Source organism: Solanum tuberosum, unplaced genomic scaffold (assembly GCF_000226075.1).
Source record: "Solanum tuberosum cultivar DM 1-3 516 R44 unplaced genomic scaffold, SolTub_3.0 scf00058, whole genome shotgun sequence".
Taxonomy (NCBI): domain Eukaryota; kingdom Viridiplantae; phylum Streptophyta; class Magnoliopsida; order Solanales; family Solanaceae; genus Solanum; species Solanum tuberosum.
Genome location: NW_006238982.1, coordinates 1,738,630 through 1,756,254, shown reverse-complemented (window position 1 = coordinate 1,756,254; position 17,625 = coordinate 1,738,630). Strand labels below are relative to the sequence as shown.

General features: G+C 37.0%; 2 protein-coding genes and 1 long non-coding RNA gene across 4 annotated transcripts in view; 2 read left to right on the top strand and 1 right to left on the bottom strand.

The window, feature by feature from the left end:
* Nucleotides 1–340: 340 nt before the first annotated feature.
* LOC102590287 (uncharacterized) lies at nucleotides 341–1,842 on the top strand (the record flags this gene model as incomplete). The annotated part of the gene is given in 4 exon segments (NM_001288061.1): nucleotides 341–458; nucleotides 647–769; nucleotides 1,183–1,285; nucleotides 1,377–1,842. Coding segments are annotated over 4 exon segments (567 nt in total). The 3' UTR covers nucleotides 1,623–1,842.
* Nucleotides 1,843–2,753: 911 nt separating this feature from the next.
* On the top strand, nucleotides 2,754–4,046 carry LOC107060079 (uncharacterized). The gene is made up of 2 exons (XR_001473133.1): nucleotides 2,754–3,294; nucleotides 3,418–4,046. It is a non-coding gene; the product is annotated as an uncharacterized lncRNA (long non-coding RNA).
* Nucleotides 4,047–5,127: 1,081 nt separating this feature from the next.
* The window catches only part of LOC102590842 (phosphoinositide phosphatase SAC3-like), a 49,923-nt gene continuing 37,425 nt past the window's right edge, over nucleotides 5,128–17,625 (bottom strand). For both annotated transcript variants that reach the window (XM_015307438.1, XM_006344505.2), the window contains exons 14-16: nucleotides 11,044–11,202; nucleotides 9,107–9,239; nucleotides 5,128–5,685 (exon numbers count right to left, since the gene is read on the bottom strand). In XM_015307438.1, the coding sequence (XP_015162924.1) occupies nucleotides 5,566–5,685; nucleotides 9,107–9,239; nucleotides 11,044–11,202 (412 nt within the window). In that variant the 3' untranslated portion in view covers nucleotides 5,128–5,565. The remainder of the gene's footprint in view (nucleotides 5,686–9,106; nucleotides 9,240–11,043; nucleotides 11,203–17,625) is intronic.

Below are 17,625 nucleotides of genomic sequence, written 5' to 3'. Positions count from 1 at the left end.
CATATGAGATATTATATTAAAATTAAAGATTATCAAATCAGGAAAAAAGAAATTTTCTTTTTATTTCAAAAATACAAACAAATTGAAATGATATAGTACTTTATTATAATTTATGTCTTGTGTTAAAAGTGGCTAATTTACCTTCTTCGTCCCAGTAAGCCCACAAAACCATCCCTGAACCCAACTTCCCTCCGGCCGTTCCGCCGCCCGCCGGTTTTGCACCATTTTTTCCGATCTAATCAAAGGTGAGGTAATTAGCTTTCTTTCTGATCAAATTTAATATTCAATTTCATCAGTTCCGACGATATTCACGATTTTTTTTCTTCTTTTTGGGTTTGACAGCATTTTTGGATCTGTGGTACCATGTCGTTCATGAAAGGTGATTTGCTAAGTAGAACTAGAAGGCTTGTCAAAGGTTTAGCCAAAGCTGAACCTGTATGGCTCAAAGCAATGGAGCAGTTAGTATCTCCTTTTCTTCATTCAGTTATCTCTTTATTGTTCAAAAACCTACTCTTGAACTATTACTATGTTGAAATGACACATTTATGTATAAATTTAGAGTTTATTAGGGTAATTTCACTGTTACGTGTGCGAGATGAAAATATGCCTGTAATGCTGGTTGCTGCTTTGAATTTTTGTTTTCTAGGGCTCCACCTGCAACATTTCCTCGTGCCGAGAACAAATTGCTACCCATCAGTTTACCTGAGGATGTCTACATCAAGAAGTTCTTCCAAAAGTACCCAGAGTCGAAACACGAGGATGCTATTAAGTATGGCTTTTTAACCTGTTAATGGTTCTTAGTATGTATTGTTTGACTTTGTCTTCATTATCGTCTAACAGTTGCATTATTAGTAAACTATCCTTGAGGTGTAGGCCGTGTTGTATTTTTGATCCTTTAGTTTACAGACTTAACAGCTTGATTGTGTAGACTTTAATTTTAAAAGGATAATGCGCAACATGTCGAGGAAAGAAGTGTGTACAGCGCAGCCAATTACATAACATGATAAATACTATATTGGCAATTGAAAATAAAATTAAGGTCTCAGCACATCATCTGTTGTGCAGTCTAGAATAGAATCAGTGTTTTATCATTATTTTCCTATTGGAAAAATTGGCATGTTAAATTTCTCAATGTTTTTGCGGATTGAGGCTTTATTATTATTTTCTTTATAATTTTAACAGAATTTCTGGATTTGACCCTCCTCCAGCCCGAATTTACGGGTGGCGAGTGCTCGAGTTAAAGGAGCAGGGGGTCAGTGAAGAGGAAGCTGTGGCTGTTGCTGATGTACGTATCTCGTCTTTCTAGATTTAAATTCATTGAGGTTCAATCTTCTCCTAGGATCTCTCTTTTAAGAACATTGGTTTTGTTGCTATAGATGGAATATCGTGTAGAAAAGAAAGCGAAAAAGAAAGCATATTCTCGATTGAAGCAGATTGCTCGACTTCAGGGGAAGAAACCACCTCCTAATCCATATCCAAGTGCTATCAAGGAGATACAAGCTGAAGAAAGGAAGTATGTGCGTGATCGTTTCTATAACCGAGATATTCTTAAAATTGTGGAGAAACTGAAAGAGGAGAGGCAAGCAGAGATGCAAGACAGAAGAGGTGGAGGTGGCTGGTAAACGTCCATGGTCTTTTTCCAATAGTTTTTCTTTTTGCTTTTTGCCCAAGTTGGTATACTTGGTAATGTTATGATACTCTTTGTCAAAGTGGTTATACTTGATAATGTTATGATACCCTTTCCTCAAGTACTAGAAAAGCGTTTCACTGCTGGTTTATGTAGTAGACTTGGAGTTCATATTCCAATTAAATTTGGAAAATAAGTGAGTAATATCTCTTGCCAATGTTACACAAGCTTTGCAAGTGTAGTTTTGTTCTCGGTATATCAATTTCTTTTATCTAATTACTCCATTTATTAATATTTAAGTAGTTCTGTGTACTTTTTATTGCCTTTTTCCTTCAAGGGAGGTTATCCTAGCCCTCAGTTTTAATGATTACGGGTTTCTACCCAACTTTTAATCTGGTGCCATATTTGCAGAGGTTTCTTCTTCCATCTTTTGCAATTATAACAACTTACATGCAGCTTTATCAAAAGAAAACTTTTTATGCATCCATATTAAATGACAGCCTGCTGTTATAGTAAAACTTTCTCATGCTTGTAGTAGATCTTATAAGAAGCTAAACCCTTGGCATACTACTCAAACTTAATTCAATGGACAATGTGTTGTGCCTTGTTTTAGTCAATGATTGTTGTAGAATCACTTATGATGCAGTTAACTTCATTGTTACAGAGATGCATTGTCTTCTTATCACATTATTATGAGTTTCTTGCCCCAGAAATGTGATGATGAATATTTGCAGGTCTTAGACAATGTTTGGAAATTTCATAATGTGATGTAGCACATGACCAACTTGCATATAAGTATGATCTAAAGCTTCCTACTTTTACTTCTCTACACATTCAATTCCTTTTATCTCCTGTGGCTAGTGTAAATTCATACTTGTTGGTTCTTTGTGTCTAGGCATGGCAGGCAGGGTGGGGTTTAACCTGCAAAAATTTCACCCGCTTTTGCCTGTGAGCATTTTTTTTCCCATTTTCAGCTCGCCCCAGTGGCCCCTTCAACCTGTCCCTGCTGAGACCCTCGCCCACAAAAGGTCTATTTTTCATTTTGTTATTTTTTCTAATACATACAAGGTTTATAGTTTTATCTTTTTTCAATTCTTAAATCATTCATACGAGGGTTTTTTCCTTTCATCTTCTCCATTTTTCTACATCTCCCTTTTCAGCCATTTTTGCCATCCTTCATCTTCATTTTTCTCCTCTCTTCAAATCACCACTACGACCCTTTTCCTCTTATTCTCCTATTCCTCTCTCCATCATCGAACACCATTTCTGCCCAGTATCTTTTTGGTCATGAATAGAAAAGAGTACTTAGGCCGAGTGGCAGTGTTGAGTTTTAAGCATGTTTAGGCTAATGGCAGCAGTGAATATTTGTATGTTTCATAGGTAGTAATAGTTGATATGGCATTGGAGCTCGGAGATCAAATTATAGAATTAGTTATGATTACGAGTAATACAAAGATTGTATCCAGCAATTATCGAGAAAGAGCAGGAAAAGGGGTTGAAAGGTATACATTCATTAACCAACAGTGAAGCAGGTATGATAGATTAGTGGTTAAAAAGTGATCACCAACTCAGGCAAGATGTTATTCATCTATGGCATGATTATCTAGGCGGAGGCCATTCCGAAATGAAGAACACCTACAACAGAGTTTCAATTCTTCTCTACTAAGGTATGATACTAACACTTATATGAGTAAGTGCTCAGTTTATCAAAGGGCATATATGATGAGCACAACCTCTCTTGGGCTTCTTTAACCTTTAGCTATTCCTAAATCAGTTTGGTCTTGTATCAGCATGGAGGATTTTATTGATAGCGGAAGAACTAGTATCTTGGTGATTGTAGATAGATTGACCAAGAACAGCCATTTCATTGCTGCTATTAATCTGCTTCTTTTGTGGCAGACTTGTTTAAACATATTGGAAGTGACAATATAGGAGCCATTTGCATGACAGGGAGTCACTTTTTCCGCCTTCAATCCCCAATCAGATGGACATACATACTGACTGAAGTACTAAACAAAACCGCGTGTTATTACTCAAACAGTCAAACATGAACTGGTCTCTTAATCTTCCCTTGGCTGAGTGGTGGTATAATTGAACTTATAACTCAGCTATTTAGCTCATCTCAGGTTTCATTTGCATATAGTAGCTCAACACTAGATAACATGCTTTGGCCAACCATAAAACAGGAGTGACTTGAAATTGCATGTGGGAGATTGGTTTTAACTAACCTTATGCTAGACAGCTGCTGATCTTGTCCAACCAAGCATTCACTAAATGGTCAGCTAAGTATTATACCCTCATGTGGCCATTTATTCTACTTTCTACCATTGTTTCATTGTCACAGTGTACCAGATACATTTAACCATTTAGCCAAGTCCCTATTGTGTGGAGCCTCAAAAGTATTCTTGGGAGGAGGATGGTAAAAAAAGGAAAATAAGGTTGTACACAAAACGGTTACCATTTAAAAACGGCTTGGATATTTCATCATTTCAAAAGTAGATCAACTATGTATCAAAATATATTATCGATCATAAAATATGGATACCCCATTAATTTGTCGTACATTACTCAACTCACTTTTTTTTCTTTTTTAATCTCTATCAAATATGGATGGGTAGAAAATTTTATTATTTTTACCTAACTCATTTCAACATGACCTGCCTGTTTGCCACTCCTAGTAGTGCCTCAAGTTTTTGCAGCAATGAATGGGCATGCTTAGAGAACAGGCAACCTAGGAAGAATATTAGGTGGTGAAGACCAAACTTCCTACCTTCTTTGAAGATAAAGGCTTTTAAGGGAGGAAATTATGTCCTAAATAATTTTTTTTAAACATGATTACAACTTGAAAATTTTGCTAGGAGGAATTTATAGTTGCCTAGGCATAAGTTTTAACTTTTGCTTATAAGACCAAGTTTATGGAACCTGTGTTTAAAATATCTTGAACATACCTAAGTTCTTGCTTTTGCTTCTACTATCTTAAATTATCCTGCACACTTGTCTCATAAACAAAAGTTTAAAACTTATCTCTAATGGACAACATACCTAAGTTCTAACTTTTGCTTACAAGACAAAACTTGAGGTCAATTGAGTAAGTTCACTGTCATAAAAATCCTAAAAGCAATTTTTGTCAAGACTTTTCTGAGCTTGACCCAAATGATGCAGATTAAAAAACTGTGGAGGAGTTAGTTGATATTAAGAAAAGTCAAGTTACAGTTTAGTTCAACTGTTTACACATGAAGATGTGATGCTCTGTTTTAGTCCTTGTGAGAATTGTACTGTTCATAACCTAATTAGGTGAGGCAGCTATGGTTAGGAGAAGGTACAAATGAAAATATCCTTGAGCAATAGCATATCTAGCTTAGTATAATTATGCTTTTCGCCGTTACCTTGCTCATTCTGCATCGAAAATCCATCAGCTAAATGGTTCTAGCATCTTTATCAAGACTCGAAGTCAAGTGCCCCTTGACTGATGATTGTTAATTGACAATACAAGTAGCAAATTTGTTTCAACAACTTATTGCACGATTATAGATGTCACTTCCAATACAAGTATGTGTTTCAAATGAAAAATTGACCTAAAATAAGTCAGAATGGAAATGCTAGCAAGTATTTACAACATTGGAACCTACAATCTGTGAAAAAGAGTTCCAGAAAGAATCTTATAACTGTTGACTATGTACTAATGGTATCCGACTAGATCGACCATTTTCACAATCATATAAATGCAGGCCTAGATGGTTTTCTTAGTCGGGTAATATTGTAAAAAGAATGCTGATACAACAAATGTTGCGTTTCATCCTAGGATTCCCACGCAACACTTCTCCAAACATGAGCCATTTACCATAGAACTCACTTCTCCAGTAGTAGAATGAGCTGAAGGCGCCGCCATTTACCAACACGACCCACTGGAAAGGTATAAAGTACAATGTTTCAACAGCTCAATGACACAGGGTCTCTCCATAGTTTACCCAACGTACAAAGCTATCTGAAAGTTCCTCGACAACTACACAACTCTGGGCATCACTGTAGGATGCCTCTGCTCCAGTATTTGCTGTTCCCTGCAGATAGTGAATTCTATAGTTGAATATCAAGCAAAGAGAAGGTCACAGCGTTATTCAGTAACTTAGCATTAATTGTTAATACAGTGCGTTGTCAACTTTACCAGAAACAAAGACTGAGTCAGTCAAATATGGCCTCAAATCAGAAGCACTACAATCATGTGTTAGGTGACTAATAAGCCAACACACTAAGGAAAGCTGCTAATATTGTTCAGAGAATCTTCTTCTTTGAGATGAACAAACTTAGAATCTACAATCAATACATTCAGTTTCTGTCTTTTAATGAAAATAGCACCAAGAGAACGCTGGACATGTACAGGGAAGATCAAAGAAAACCGTTCCTTTCAATACTTCAGGGAGTTGAGAAAGTCTTGGCGAAAGTATCTATGACAAACTACAAAAAGTACTCTCCACTTAGAAAGACATTCTTCGACAACTTTTCCGTTAGTAGCTGCCCAGTTACCAATGATCCCCCCACCCCACCGACAGAACCCAATTTCACTACTATTTCAACCAATGATATCTCACCTTTATATTTAAATTAGCTATGGAAATTCAAGACTAGCAGTTTGACAAATAACTTTATAAATTTGATCTTTTCTGTCCAAAGAAGGCAAGTAAGGTGAAAACTTTTTTTCTTAGAAGGTTGAGCTTTGGGAATGTATCTCATTAGCCCTCCATCCCTTTTTTCCCTAGACCAATGATCCCTACTACAATTATGACACAAGTTACAATGCTCCAACTTTATTGGAATGATCACATTAATAGTTACATAATCGTCAATTTGAAACCTATCATGTTACTTCAATTATAGGTGGTAGTGACAACCTTGAAAGTGAAATTCTAGTTTAAGAATCTACTTGATCTGGTTCATGGTCCAACAAACAATACACTATACATGCGACAAGTACATATGGTATGTTTTCCTCAGTTTAGTTTATAGCAATATAAATATTTTCTCTTTTTTAGAGAAGATATGGTCTACCATTTATCCATTTCCTCAAGAGCTTCGAGAAACAAAGACAACTTTCGATGGTCGTCACTCGTCAGTCATGTAATTTTCTGGCAAACCAGGAAAGACAGAAAGTGTCTACAATGAACCGTCAATTGCCAAATAATGTCCTCCATCTAATCATAGAACCACAATAAAAACTTCTACTGTGGTAGAAGCCTGACTATCAACCATCTTTCAGTGAAGGGAAAATGGCCACATCTATCTAGAATTATTTTCAAATTCTTGTGGTATTGTCTTTTCAGGTGGAAATCTCAGAACTAATGTAATGAGGTGGTGCCTGACAAAACTTGACAACAAAGTTCATGAGCTATTTTTGCAATGTTTACTATCAATTTTAGTATGAGAAATAGGAAAGCAGTCGAGCACATATGTGCTTTTAAGTATGATGGAATCAGAAGTTGAACAAGTAAGAGTTTAGATCAGAAGTTGTCCCAATATGATGAAACTTTTGCTCAACTCACACTTACCTTCTTTAAATCTCTAGTTCACAGGCGGAACAAAATAGACCTATAAGTGATATCAAGTTGGGTACAAGGACGGTAAACGGGACGGGGTGGGGTGGGGTGGGAGGTTGCTGGGCAAACCCGCATAACCCCACGAATACTTCAACCTGCTCCGCCCCGCCCCCCATAACAAAAAAATCTATTTGCAACCCGCCCCACCCTGCATAATTTTTCTATTTTTTTCTTTTAAAATTAAGTTTGATACTAAAAGTGAAATTCATAATATTTTTTTTTACACATTTCAGCTAATTAGTATCTTGACTGTCATAATCATACTCTTTGCAGGGAATTTTAATATTCCATTGTTGTACAATACGAAAGTTGTTTTCATTTCTGTCATGATGTGTATCCTTAATTGAACTGGAAAGTGAATTGAATTTGTAGAAAAAAATTACCACAACAAAGTGGCAGTCTTCAGGGAAAAAATTATTCAAACTGAGTACACTTTCATTAATTACCCATAATTATACACTTACCTAATAAATGCATTGATTACTTTTTTCTGATTCAATGTAATTTTGGATGTGAGCAAGGTTAGTGGCTTCTTATATATGCATCTATTAAAAAACCGCAACCCGCCCCGCACCCACTTAGAGACAAACTAGCCCCTGCCCCGGCCCATTGCCATCCCTCGCTGGGTAGATGGACTAAACCAAGCTAAAACGAATTCAACGTAAATGATGATAGCTGTATTAAGGGAAATCCAGGAAGTGCAGGGAGTGGTGGTGTACTGAGAAATCACAGTGGACACATGGTGATGGTATTCACTGCCCATAACGGCTGCTACAGTAACAATAAAGCTGAGGTCCAAGCCCTGAAGATTGGACAACAGTGGTGTCTTAATAATAGCTGTCACAGGGTAAGAGTGGAATCTGATTCACTTTTTTTTTTTTTTTTAAATGGTAACATATTATATCCATCAAAAACACAAAAGCTTCATGGCAGCTACAAGACTTCCGGGAGGTACAACAAATGAGGATGCAAGGAAGCTGTTTTGACTCGGGAAAATCTGAGGAAGAGGGGGATACAACTGCGCTCAAGATGCTATCTGTGTGGACAGGAAACAGAAACAATCAACCATCTGTTTTAACACTGTAGAATTACTAGCCAGCTGTGGGATATGTTCATCAACCTAGGAGGAATCTGATGGAAAGCCAGAATAACTAATGAAGTTCTAGCAAGCTGGAATGAAGGGAGGAACTGCAACAGCCACAAAGATAGATGGGAAATTTTCCCAGCAAGCATTTGGTGGAAAGAAACTTTAGATGTCTTGAAGATGCAAGTAGTACTTTACGGAAAATTAAATCAAACTGTATTCTCTTTTTTCGGTTTTTGGTGCAAGTCTGAGTACATAGATGATCATGAGGAAATCGTTAAGGTATTAGGATAAGAAGAGCAAGGATGCTGTAACAATCCATTTTGGTTTCCAGCACATTTTAGTAATGATGTCTATATATATACACAAAATGTTACTTTTGAACACAACAATTTTGAGTTCATTCTTCACTGAGGATATAAATTTTCCTAGACAAGTTATAGCCACATTGAAGAATGATGGACATGGATTGCCAAATTTCAGGATTCGTGTGAAAAAAGGTAAATTTTCTTTTGAACCTGCTTGAATGTTACTTCCGTCAACAGATAGGTTCTAACATTTAGTTAGATCTTTTTTTAAAGCTCAAATGCATACATCTTGTAAAGTAGAAGTCCTCATTTAGTTAAATAAACATTTTGCATAGGGGAAGTTTATTCATTCTTCGATTCAACATAGGAGACAAAAGGCTTCTATAAGCACCCCCTCATGTATATATATTTTTTCGGTGATATGACATTGCACCAAAAGACATCACTTGAGCGGTTTGGCAACAAAAAATTATTAATTAAAAGGTGGTAAAAGCCTTACTTGTGAAGTAACTGAAATACCAACATTCATGCTACAGCCACCTTCACTGGAGAGTGGGGTTGTTTCCCCCACTATGTCACTGACAACATTCTCTGATGATAGTCCACCTATTGGGGAGTTTGTAAACAAAGACCTGCACCAATAGAAAGCACAAATGACATTGTTTCTTCAAGTCAATCAGTTCTAGATGGAAGAACTCAACGATTATCTTCCTGCAATTCAGGATTACAGAAACAGAAACTTGACGGCACCATATGAGAAATAAGGAACACAGAACACAAAGGAAGTGTCAACTGTCAAGCCTCAACTTTTTTTCAACGTCTGCCTAGTCTATACATACATCAAGATTAAAACCACCTTTATCAAAAACAGATATCACCAGAATATTCATTTGAAGTTATCCTTTGAAACCAAAAAATGGAAACAGTTTAACACAGGAATACTAGTCCCAAATAGCCAACTGACAGCGCATGACCAGCCATACATTACACAAAACCCCAAGAAGATTAAAGGCATAAAGAAAATGAACGCTACAGAGTACTAAAAGTTATAGCATGTTTAAGATCTTAAAAGCAATTTGATTTCCTAATTTACAAGAAACTAATATCACTGCATAACACTAAGTCATACAAAATTGACTACCAGAACAAATAAAAGTTAAAATGAAAAGGAAATTATGATAAAAACATTTTCCCCGAAAGCTTAGTTCAAGTGGCAAAGGTTGAGGGACTTGTGACTTATGTCACATGGTAGGGTCCTGCGCCATGCGAACTAAGTATGGTATTTACGTAGAGAAGGGTAGAGCGATGGGTCCTATCCCTTAGTCTTGAAGGTTGTGGTTGGCCCCAATGGATTACTCTGTCATAAAAAAGCATACTAAAAACATTTGGAATATCAATTAACAGATAACTTGGATTCTCAATACCTAAGGGGTCGTTTGGTTGTTGGTTAGAGTTATGGAGGTATTAGTAATCTAGGGATTCGTAATGAGTAAATCTATGTATTATTTTATACAGGGATGAATAATATTCATGTATAAGTTATTTCACCCTCTATTCTGCATAAAATAATGTATAGATTCTCTCATAACTTATACATGTAGGTTTCTAAATTGTCAACCCACGTCATACTAATTTTATACATGAATAGTTTATTCCCTACCTATCTACCAAACGTCGTATAAGCTATACAAAAATTAATACATGGATAACTTGTTTTCTTATCCAGCTACCAAACGACCCTTGAGAGTTGCATGGAAGAGTACCAAACATTTCGGAAACGGGAAGGACCTAAGTGCAAAGTGTCTCACGATCTTAGTAATTGGGTTGATGGGAGATAAATACATAAACAAACTTCACTTAATTAAAGGAATCAGATTTTTAAAATGGCCTAAGCAACTGCTTAGTTCCTCCAAGACTCTAAGGACTCGTTTGGTAGAGTGTATTAGAAGAAATAATGCATGTATTAGCTTTGTGTATTAGTAGTACCTTTTTTGGTATACTTATTCAGCTTATGTATAGCTAATGCTGCTTGCATTAGTTATACACTCTATTTTGTATTGAGAAGTGTATTACTAATAGATGAAAATCTATGATATTAGTAATGCAAGGGGATTTTATGCATGCATTAGTATGGTTAAAGACCCAATTGCCCCTCAAAACCCTTTTTACATCTTTTCCACCATATTTGTGGGAGGGTATCTTTGTAAATAAATATTTTTTAAAAAAAATTATGCAATGCATACTATATTTAATACAAAATAATCTCTGCATAAGTAATACGAAGCATTACTAATGCAAACATTACTAATACACTCTATTTAACATTATTCTTCTACATCCTACCTAATGAGTAACAACCCCTAAAGCCAACAGAACTTGACAGAATGTAAACCTCAACAAAATATGTCATAAGTCTTAGTGTCTTCAATCAATTACCTGTCCAAAAACTCTTCCTCACAGGAATTCCCAGAAGAAGACAACCAATCTAAATCAACAAAGTTGGAGCAGTCATATGTATCTGCATTTTGTTGTTCAAGGGATCGATCTCTTTGCATTTCTACAAAAAGTTGTCTTGTAGGAACTGTTTGAGCATACCTGCATAAGGAAAGATAAATAAGCAGAGCAGAAGGTGAGAAAGAAACTGATGTATATGAAGATTTTTCCTTTCTAGGATTATATAAACTTAAAGTAGATTTCATGCTAAATCTAAATTCATTTAAATTCTCAGAAGTAGCACATTCACTTTCATCCAGTGAGAAATAGAATCAATAGACCGTACTTCAACTAACCACAGAAATAATGGTAAGGCAACAGAGCTATTTTGTTAAGAGATGGTAACAATATTTTATATTCAAAGGAGCAAAAAGCTGTGTTGGCCATAATACAGGGGAATGTACCAAAATATACAATCTGAAATTTCTATCTTCTTACAAAGATCCTAGAACATCTAAATAACTTCTGAATCTTCTATAAATTCCTGCTTACACCAAAAATAGAACAGCAGACAATTCATTTTATCTTCTGGAATGAGCTTTCCCTATCTTCAAAGCAACTTGAGTTCCTTCCTTTCCATACAGCCCCCATATGCATGCAGGAATCAAATCAAAGCTATTCTACTTAGCAGAGGGTCTTCTCCCTTTGTTCCAGCATGACTACATATCCTTGGTGTTATTTGGCATGACCCAAATGTTTCCCTGCTTATGCTAGAAATATATTCCAAACTCGTACAGTCACTTAACAATGTAAAAACACGTGACAATTAGTTTCTGGCTCTCTTCCACACAAGTGACATCTAGTGCAGAGTAGTACACCCCTATATATCAAACTATTCTGTGTTAAGCAGGCCCTTCTAGCTACTAGACAAACAAAACATGTCACGTTACAGGAGATCTTTACTTTCCAAATATGCTTTCTTATCCAAAATTCATCATTGTATTGTCTCAATAAGCATCTGATAGGGGCTGACAGAGAATCTGCCTGAATTGTGTCGCAACCACCAAACCATGCATTCATTCTGAGTGACCCCTATGAATAAGTTTTGCTGACTTTTGCTGGAACTGTTCCACCATCTTTTCTGACTTTTGATGCCTCCTCTTTTGATCCAGCAACCAAGGAGGTCAGAGGTGTGTTCCGGCATAGTCCAATATTCATTGGCTATGCTTGTAAACAGAGCCCACACCTGAGCAGTTACCTTACAAGCTATCCAGTTTTGCCAAGGGAGCAACCCCATTTTCACCTTAAATTGGTCAAAATGTGCAGAATTTTTCACTTCTCAAGGATGATTAGATCGAGCAACTAGAGTATGTGGCTGACAAGTAGACAAGAGTATGCTCTCCCTAAAAGTTTCACCATCTAGATTAGATATATACAGTATACACTTCAACAAAGAGGATGATGGGTGTGTGCATTACAACAAGCAAAACTCTGGTCCATTACTGCACATAATGAGCTGAGGAAATTTATCAAGTCGTCAACTCCCTGTAACCGATCATCTTACAACACAAAGCTTGGAAAAAATACATTTGTATTTCAAATGAAATTGCATTTCCTTATTTTGCAGTTTATGTTGTATCAAACATACATCTTATGCCACTAACCACGTGAAACTTTCCACTTTATAGGGTGCTCAATTCTTCAATGTTTTCATGGCCACCCAGACTGGAACATTTTTGGTATGCAAAGGATTTTATAGTAGGTTTAACAAAGAATCTCTCATTACTCGGTCATCCCATAAAAATAATTTCTCATTACTCAGTCATTCCATAACAAGTGTCACGGCTTGTACGAAGGGCTGTGAAGTCTAATTGCTGTAACAGTTGGAACATGTCGTCCATCTTCCAATCACTGAAATTGCTACTAAGTTCCAGTCCCATATTGATGTCAGTCTGTAATATGCTATAACTGCTCTAATTAACTGTATTTCTGAAACTAGTAGGGAATTGGTTCTTCTAGGTTGAGTGTTCTATCCAAGCATCAAGCCAGGAAAAAAGTTTGCTGTGCCATCTCTCTCGTTGAAAATGGTATTCTCTATGAAGCTCTCCATAATAGTCTAATGTCTTTCCAGGTGCATACTGCATACACCATGACAAGTGGATGATTTAGTTTTCCAGACCTCCATACCATATTTTGCTCTAATCACCTGTCTACAAAGTGCATTTTCTTTGTCATAGATTCTCCACAGCCACTTAACAATGATTATCATTATGGTTTTTGAATTTCCTAATTCCATGCCACTTTTTCTGTTTGGACTTCCATCTCATTTGACAAAAATGGAAGTTCTTCTCTCTGTTCCGGTCGTAGAAAATCCTTTCTTAACTTATTCAGTCATTTTACTACTTTTTGGAGACTTGAAAGTAGGGACATAGTATATATACAAAATGCATTGAGGACCAATCTGCCACCTAGTGACAAGTATCATCCTTCTACTAAGCCAACTTTCTGATTCTTCCAACTCCCCTTCCCCTATGTAATCTGATTTAGTCTTGCCCCTGGTGGCACACAAGATACTTTTAGCCAGCCTTTCTAACATTGTAGCCGGTATTTTTGGCAATTCCTAGGAGTGACTGACCTCAGTAGCAAGACAAACAGCTTCTTGAAATTAATGTGGAAACATTGTACATCTATAATTATCAATAAAGTACTTGTTTTTGGGTAACAGAGGTGTCCGCACCATCTTGAGCGCACCTCGGCTATTCCACCGGATACCTGCTACTTCCCACTAGCACATTTATAGAGTAACTTTACCCAACAAGGTTAGGGTAAACAGAAAGAAATTACCTAATTAATTTTCCACGGTTGGATTTGAACCCTAATTTCCTACCGTATGCATCCACTTTATTGATTATTAAGCCATACCTTTGGATGCATTATCAATAAAATAGTTCTCAAGCATAACACCTGCTCTTCCCCTACCTCATACATTACGAATTTTATCATCTACATGTAGAAGATATGATATATTCTCCATGTCTTTTTATTCCAATTATGAACCTTTAATACACTATCCATAGCCAAGTTAAGGAGAAGGAGTGAAAAATGATTCCACTGTCTTAAACCTCTTTCGACGGGAAAGAATCCTCCTAGTTCACTATTGATTCACCATTACTCATCACTGAAGATTCCACTTAATGCAGTTGGTGCTTCCAAATCTTATTCCATATTAATGATTAATCCCCAGTCCACATGTTTGTAGGTTTTTTATATCCAAATTCACAAAAATATCAGCTTCCCGGCCCTCTCCTCGAGGGAAGACAATCAATACAACATTTTTAAATTAGTCTTTCGTTTATCAAGGCTAACTGTGCATTTGCTTGCTGATCATTGTTTTCAACCTGCCTTATGCACTTCCTATCAAACTGATAGGTTCGAGGTCATTTGGTTCGGTGAAAAATAAAGATGCGAGAGGATATATAATTGAGATGTGTAAAGACAATTCACCCAAATGTGAAGGATTGTTGCATGAGTTTGTTATGACCTTTCAAGTACAATTAAGGTAGAATGAAAGTTATGGAGCTTTGGTTGAGCTTGTGGTGCTAGCTAAGAAAAAAAGGTAAGAGGAGGCCAAGTTCTAAATTGTGTTTACTACCAAATATTTTGCATCCTATCTGTTTGATGAAAAATGCATAAATGGTTTTCAAGTAGACTCGAGGTTATACATATGCGGAGATGAGCATATGCATTATTCACAAGTTTATACAAGTATTTTTGGGTCTGAATGGTATGTGCAACACTTATAGGTGCAACTTAGTCTCAATAGCATTGATCGATACATAACAAAAGTTACATATGTTTCAAGTGATTCATGAAATCATGTTTACGCTTTCAAAAGTTACGTATATGATATGGTTGGCTTAAGGCTCATGGATTATGAATATGGCGCATTTTGATGCCTTGTGGGACATTTGGAGAAGGCCAGCAAAGAATCACCTTCCTTATCCGAGATTAGAAGATGGTCATCTTCTGAATGGAAGAAGACATTTGGAGTCAATATTTATGAGCTATATGGCAATATGTTCCTCTTTGAATTTCCTAATAAATTCATGGCGGAGCAAACCCTTCAAGGCCAGTGGAAATGGAAAAACCTAGTTTCAACTTAGAATGGTGGAGTCCAACCGTAGGTTGTGAACCAATCTTCATGGAAGCTAAAAAGACATGGATCAGAATTATAGGAGTCCCTCTTCATCTTTGGCCACATCAAGTTTTTGCAGAAATTTGACAACTCGGTGGTGGATGGGTGGCTACTGAAGAAGAGACAGAATTAAAGAACCATATGAAGTGGGCAAGAATTTTGGTGGCAGATGATGGAAGAAATATACCAAAAGAAGTTTCAATTGTGCGTGACGGAATCAAGTTTTTTTTCCGATATGGGTGGAAAGCAAAGCAAGATTTGAAGTGTTGCCGGAAAAAGCCTCAACTTTTACCGGAGAAGATGACAGTGTGATAAACCTGGATCATAATATGAACCAGAGGGTAATAAGGAGTAATCTCTGTGTTCCAGCTCAGAAATCCCTTATAAATAGGGATTCTAGTACAGAGACCCATGTGGGAAGAGAAAAGCTGTCAAAAGTGGTGGTACCCACTGACGTATGTGCAGTTACATACCCCTTTTAATGAAGGATGATGCTTTGGGCCTCAATGAAAGGCCTGAATTTTTAAATGAAGGAACCAGTGGGCCTGACCCAGCAAGTCTGGTCATTTTTAATTACATAACAATCTCAACACAGCCCATCTACAGAGAGGACTGGTCTCTTAAAGATACAGAAAGCCAATTTTGTATGCAGCATAGAACAGAACAGAGTAACGTGCAGGAGATGTCAATAATCAGTTCAAGCGATGTTTTGATAGATGCAGTCTTGCAAACCACAAATCCAAAGTCGCAAATCCTGATTAGGGACGGGATGGAGAAAGGGGTAGAAGAAGTTGCATGCAATACACAAGAGCAGAGATTAGTGTCCTCCATTGAAGAATGGGAGGTTGAAGAGGCTGAGCCATTGTGCATACAACAACATCTAACTACGGAAAAAGAGACAGAGATATCTGTTTGGGTAAAACAAAATCTGATCAGATTGGGGAAATTACTGGGTGCTGACTTCCAAGGTCATGAACAAGAAGCTTTGGAACTTCTATTACAGGTGGATAGTGCCAGACAAGCCAGACATCAGGATGCTGCAGTGGTTTGTAAGAGGACAAGGTTCAAAGGTTCTAAAGAATTGAAAAGTTTAGTAGCATTTGATGTGAAATTCAAGTGTAGTGGGGGTAGAGAAAAGGGGAGAAATTTCCTTACCATTTCATGATGCAATTCAAACTAGTATCATGGAATGTAAGGGGTTTGAATAATAGAGATAAGAGGAGGGCTATCAAGAACATTATGGGGGACTGGAAAGCTGACATCATTTGTCTACAAGAAACCAAATTACAGGGGGATATCACTGAGTTGGTAAGGCAGATTTGGGGGGATAGGTGGGTCAAAATGGCATGTTTGGAGTCGAGTGGGACAAGAGGAGGGATAATGATGTTGTGGGATAGTAGAATATGGAAGGGGGAGGTACTAGAGACAGGGACATATACTCTCACCTGTAAATTTGAATCACAATTGCAGGACTTTTCCTGCCACATTACAGGACATGCACCCAATTGCTATGTGGAAAGAAGACTAGTATGGGAAGAAATTGGCTCTATTGGAGGATTAATAGAAGGTCCATGGGCAATATGTGGGGATTTCAATGTGGCAAGATATGCTTCAGAAAAGAAAAATTGTACTAGAAGAACATTAGGAATGAGAGAGTTTTCTGATTTGATTGAGGATTTGAATCTAATTGATCTCCAATTGGAAAATGCTAAGTTCACTTGGTTTAAAGGGGACAACCATCAAATAGCTTCAAGAATTGACAGGATCCTGGTATCTCAAGTATGGGATGATGCTTTTAGTAATCTGAAACAGTATACCACGCAGAGAATAATCTCAGATCACTCCCCAGTCACACTTCAAGGTGGTTCTTGGAAGAACAAAAGTTATTTTAAATTTGAGAATTGGTGGTTAAGAACGGATGGTTTCACAGATAGAATTAGGGAGTGGTGGGACTCTTTCGATTACATTGGGACACCTGACTACATCCTGGCATCTAAATTAAAAGCTTTGAAACATAAATTGAAGGAATGGAATAGAAGTGAGCAAGGAAGTCTTGGCCAACAGAGAAAGAATGTTCTTGAAAAGCTGGCTGTTGTGGAAAATATTGCCACTGATAGAGCATTGACAGAAGATGAAGCAACGGAAAAGGCAACTTTACTTCTGAAACTGGGGGTTTAATAAAAAATGAAGAGATTTACTGGAGACAAAGGTCAAGATCTGTTTGGTTAAAGGAAGGGGACAAGAATACCAATTTCTTCCACAAAATGGCTAATGCACACAAGAGGTATAACAACATAGATCAACTGCTCATTCAGGGGAATATAGTCCAAGATCCAGAAAGGATCCAAGGGGAAATAGTGGAGTTCTACCAGAAACTTTACTCTGAAAAT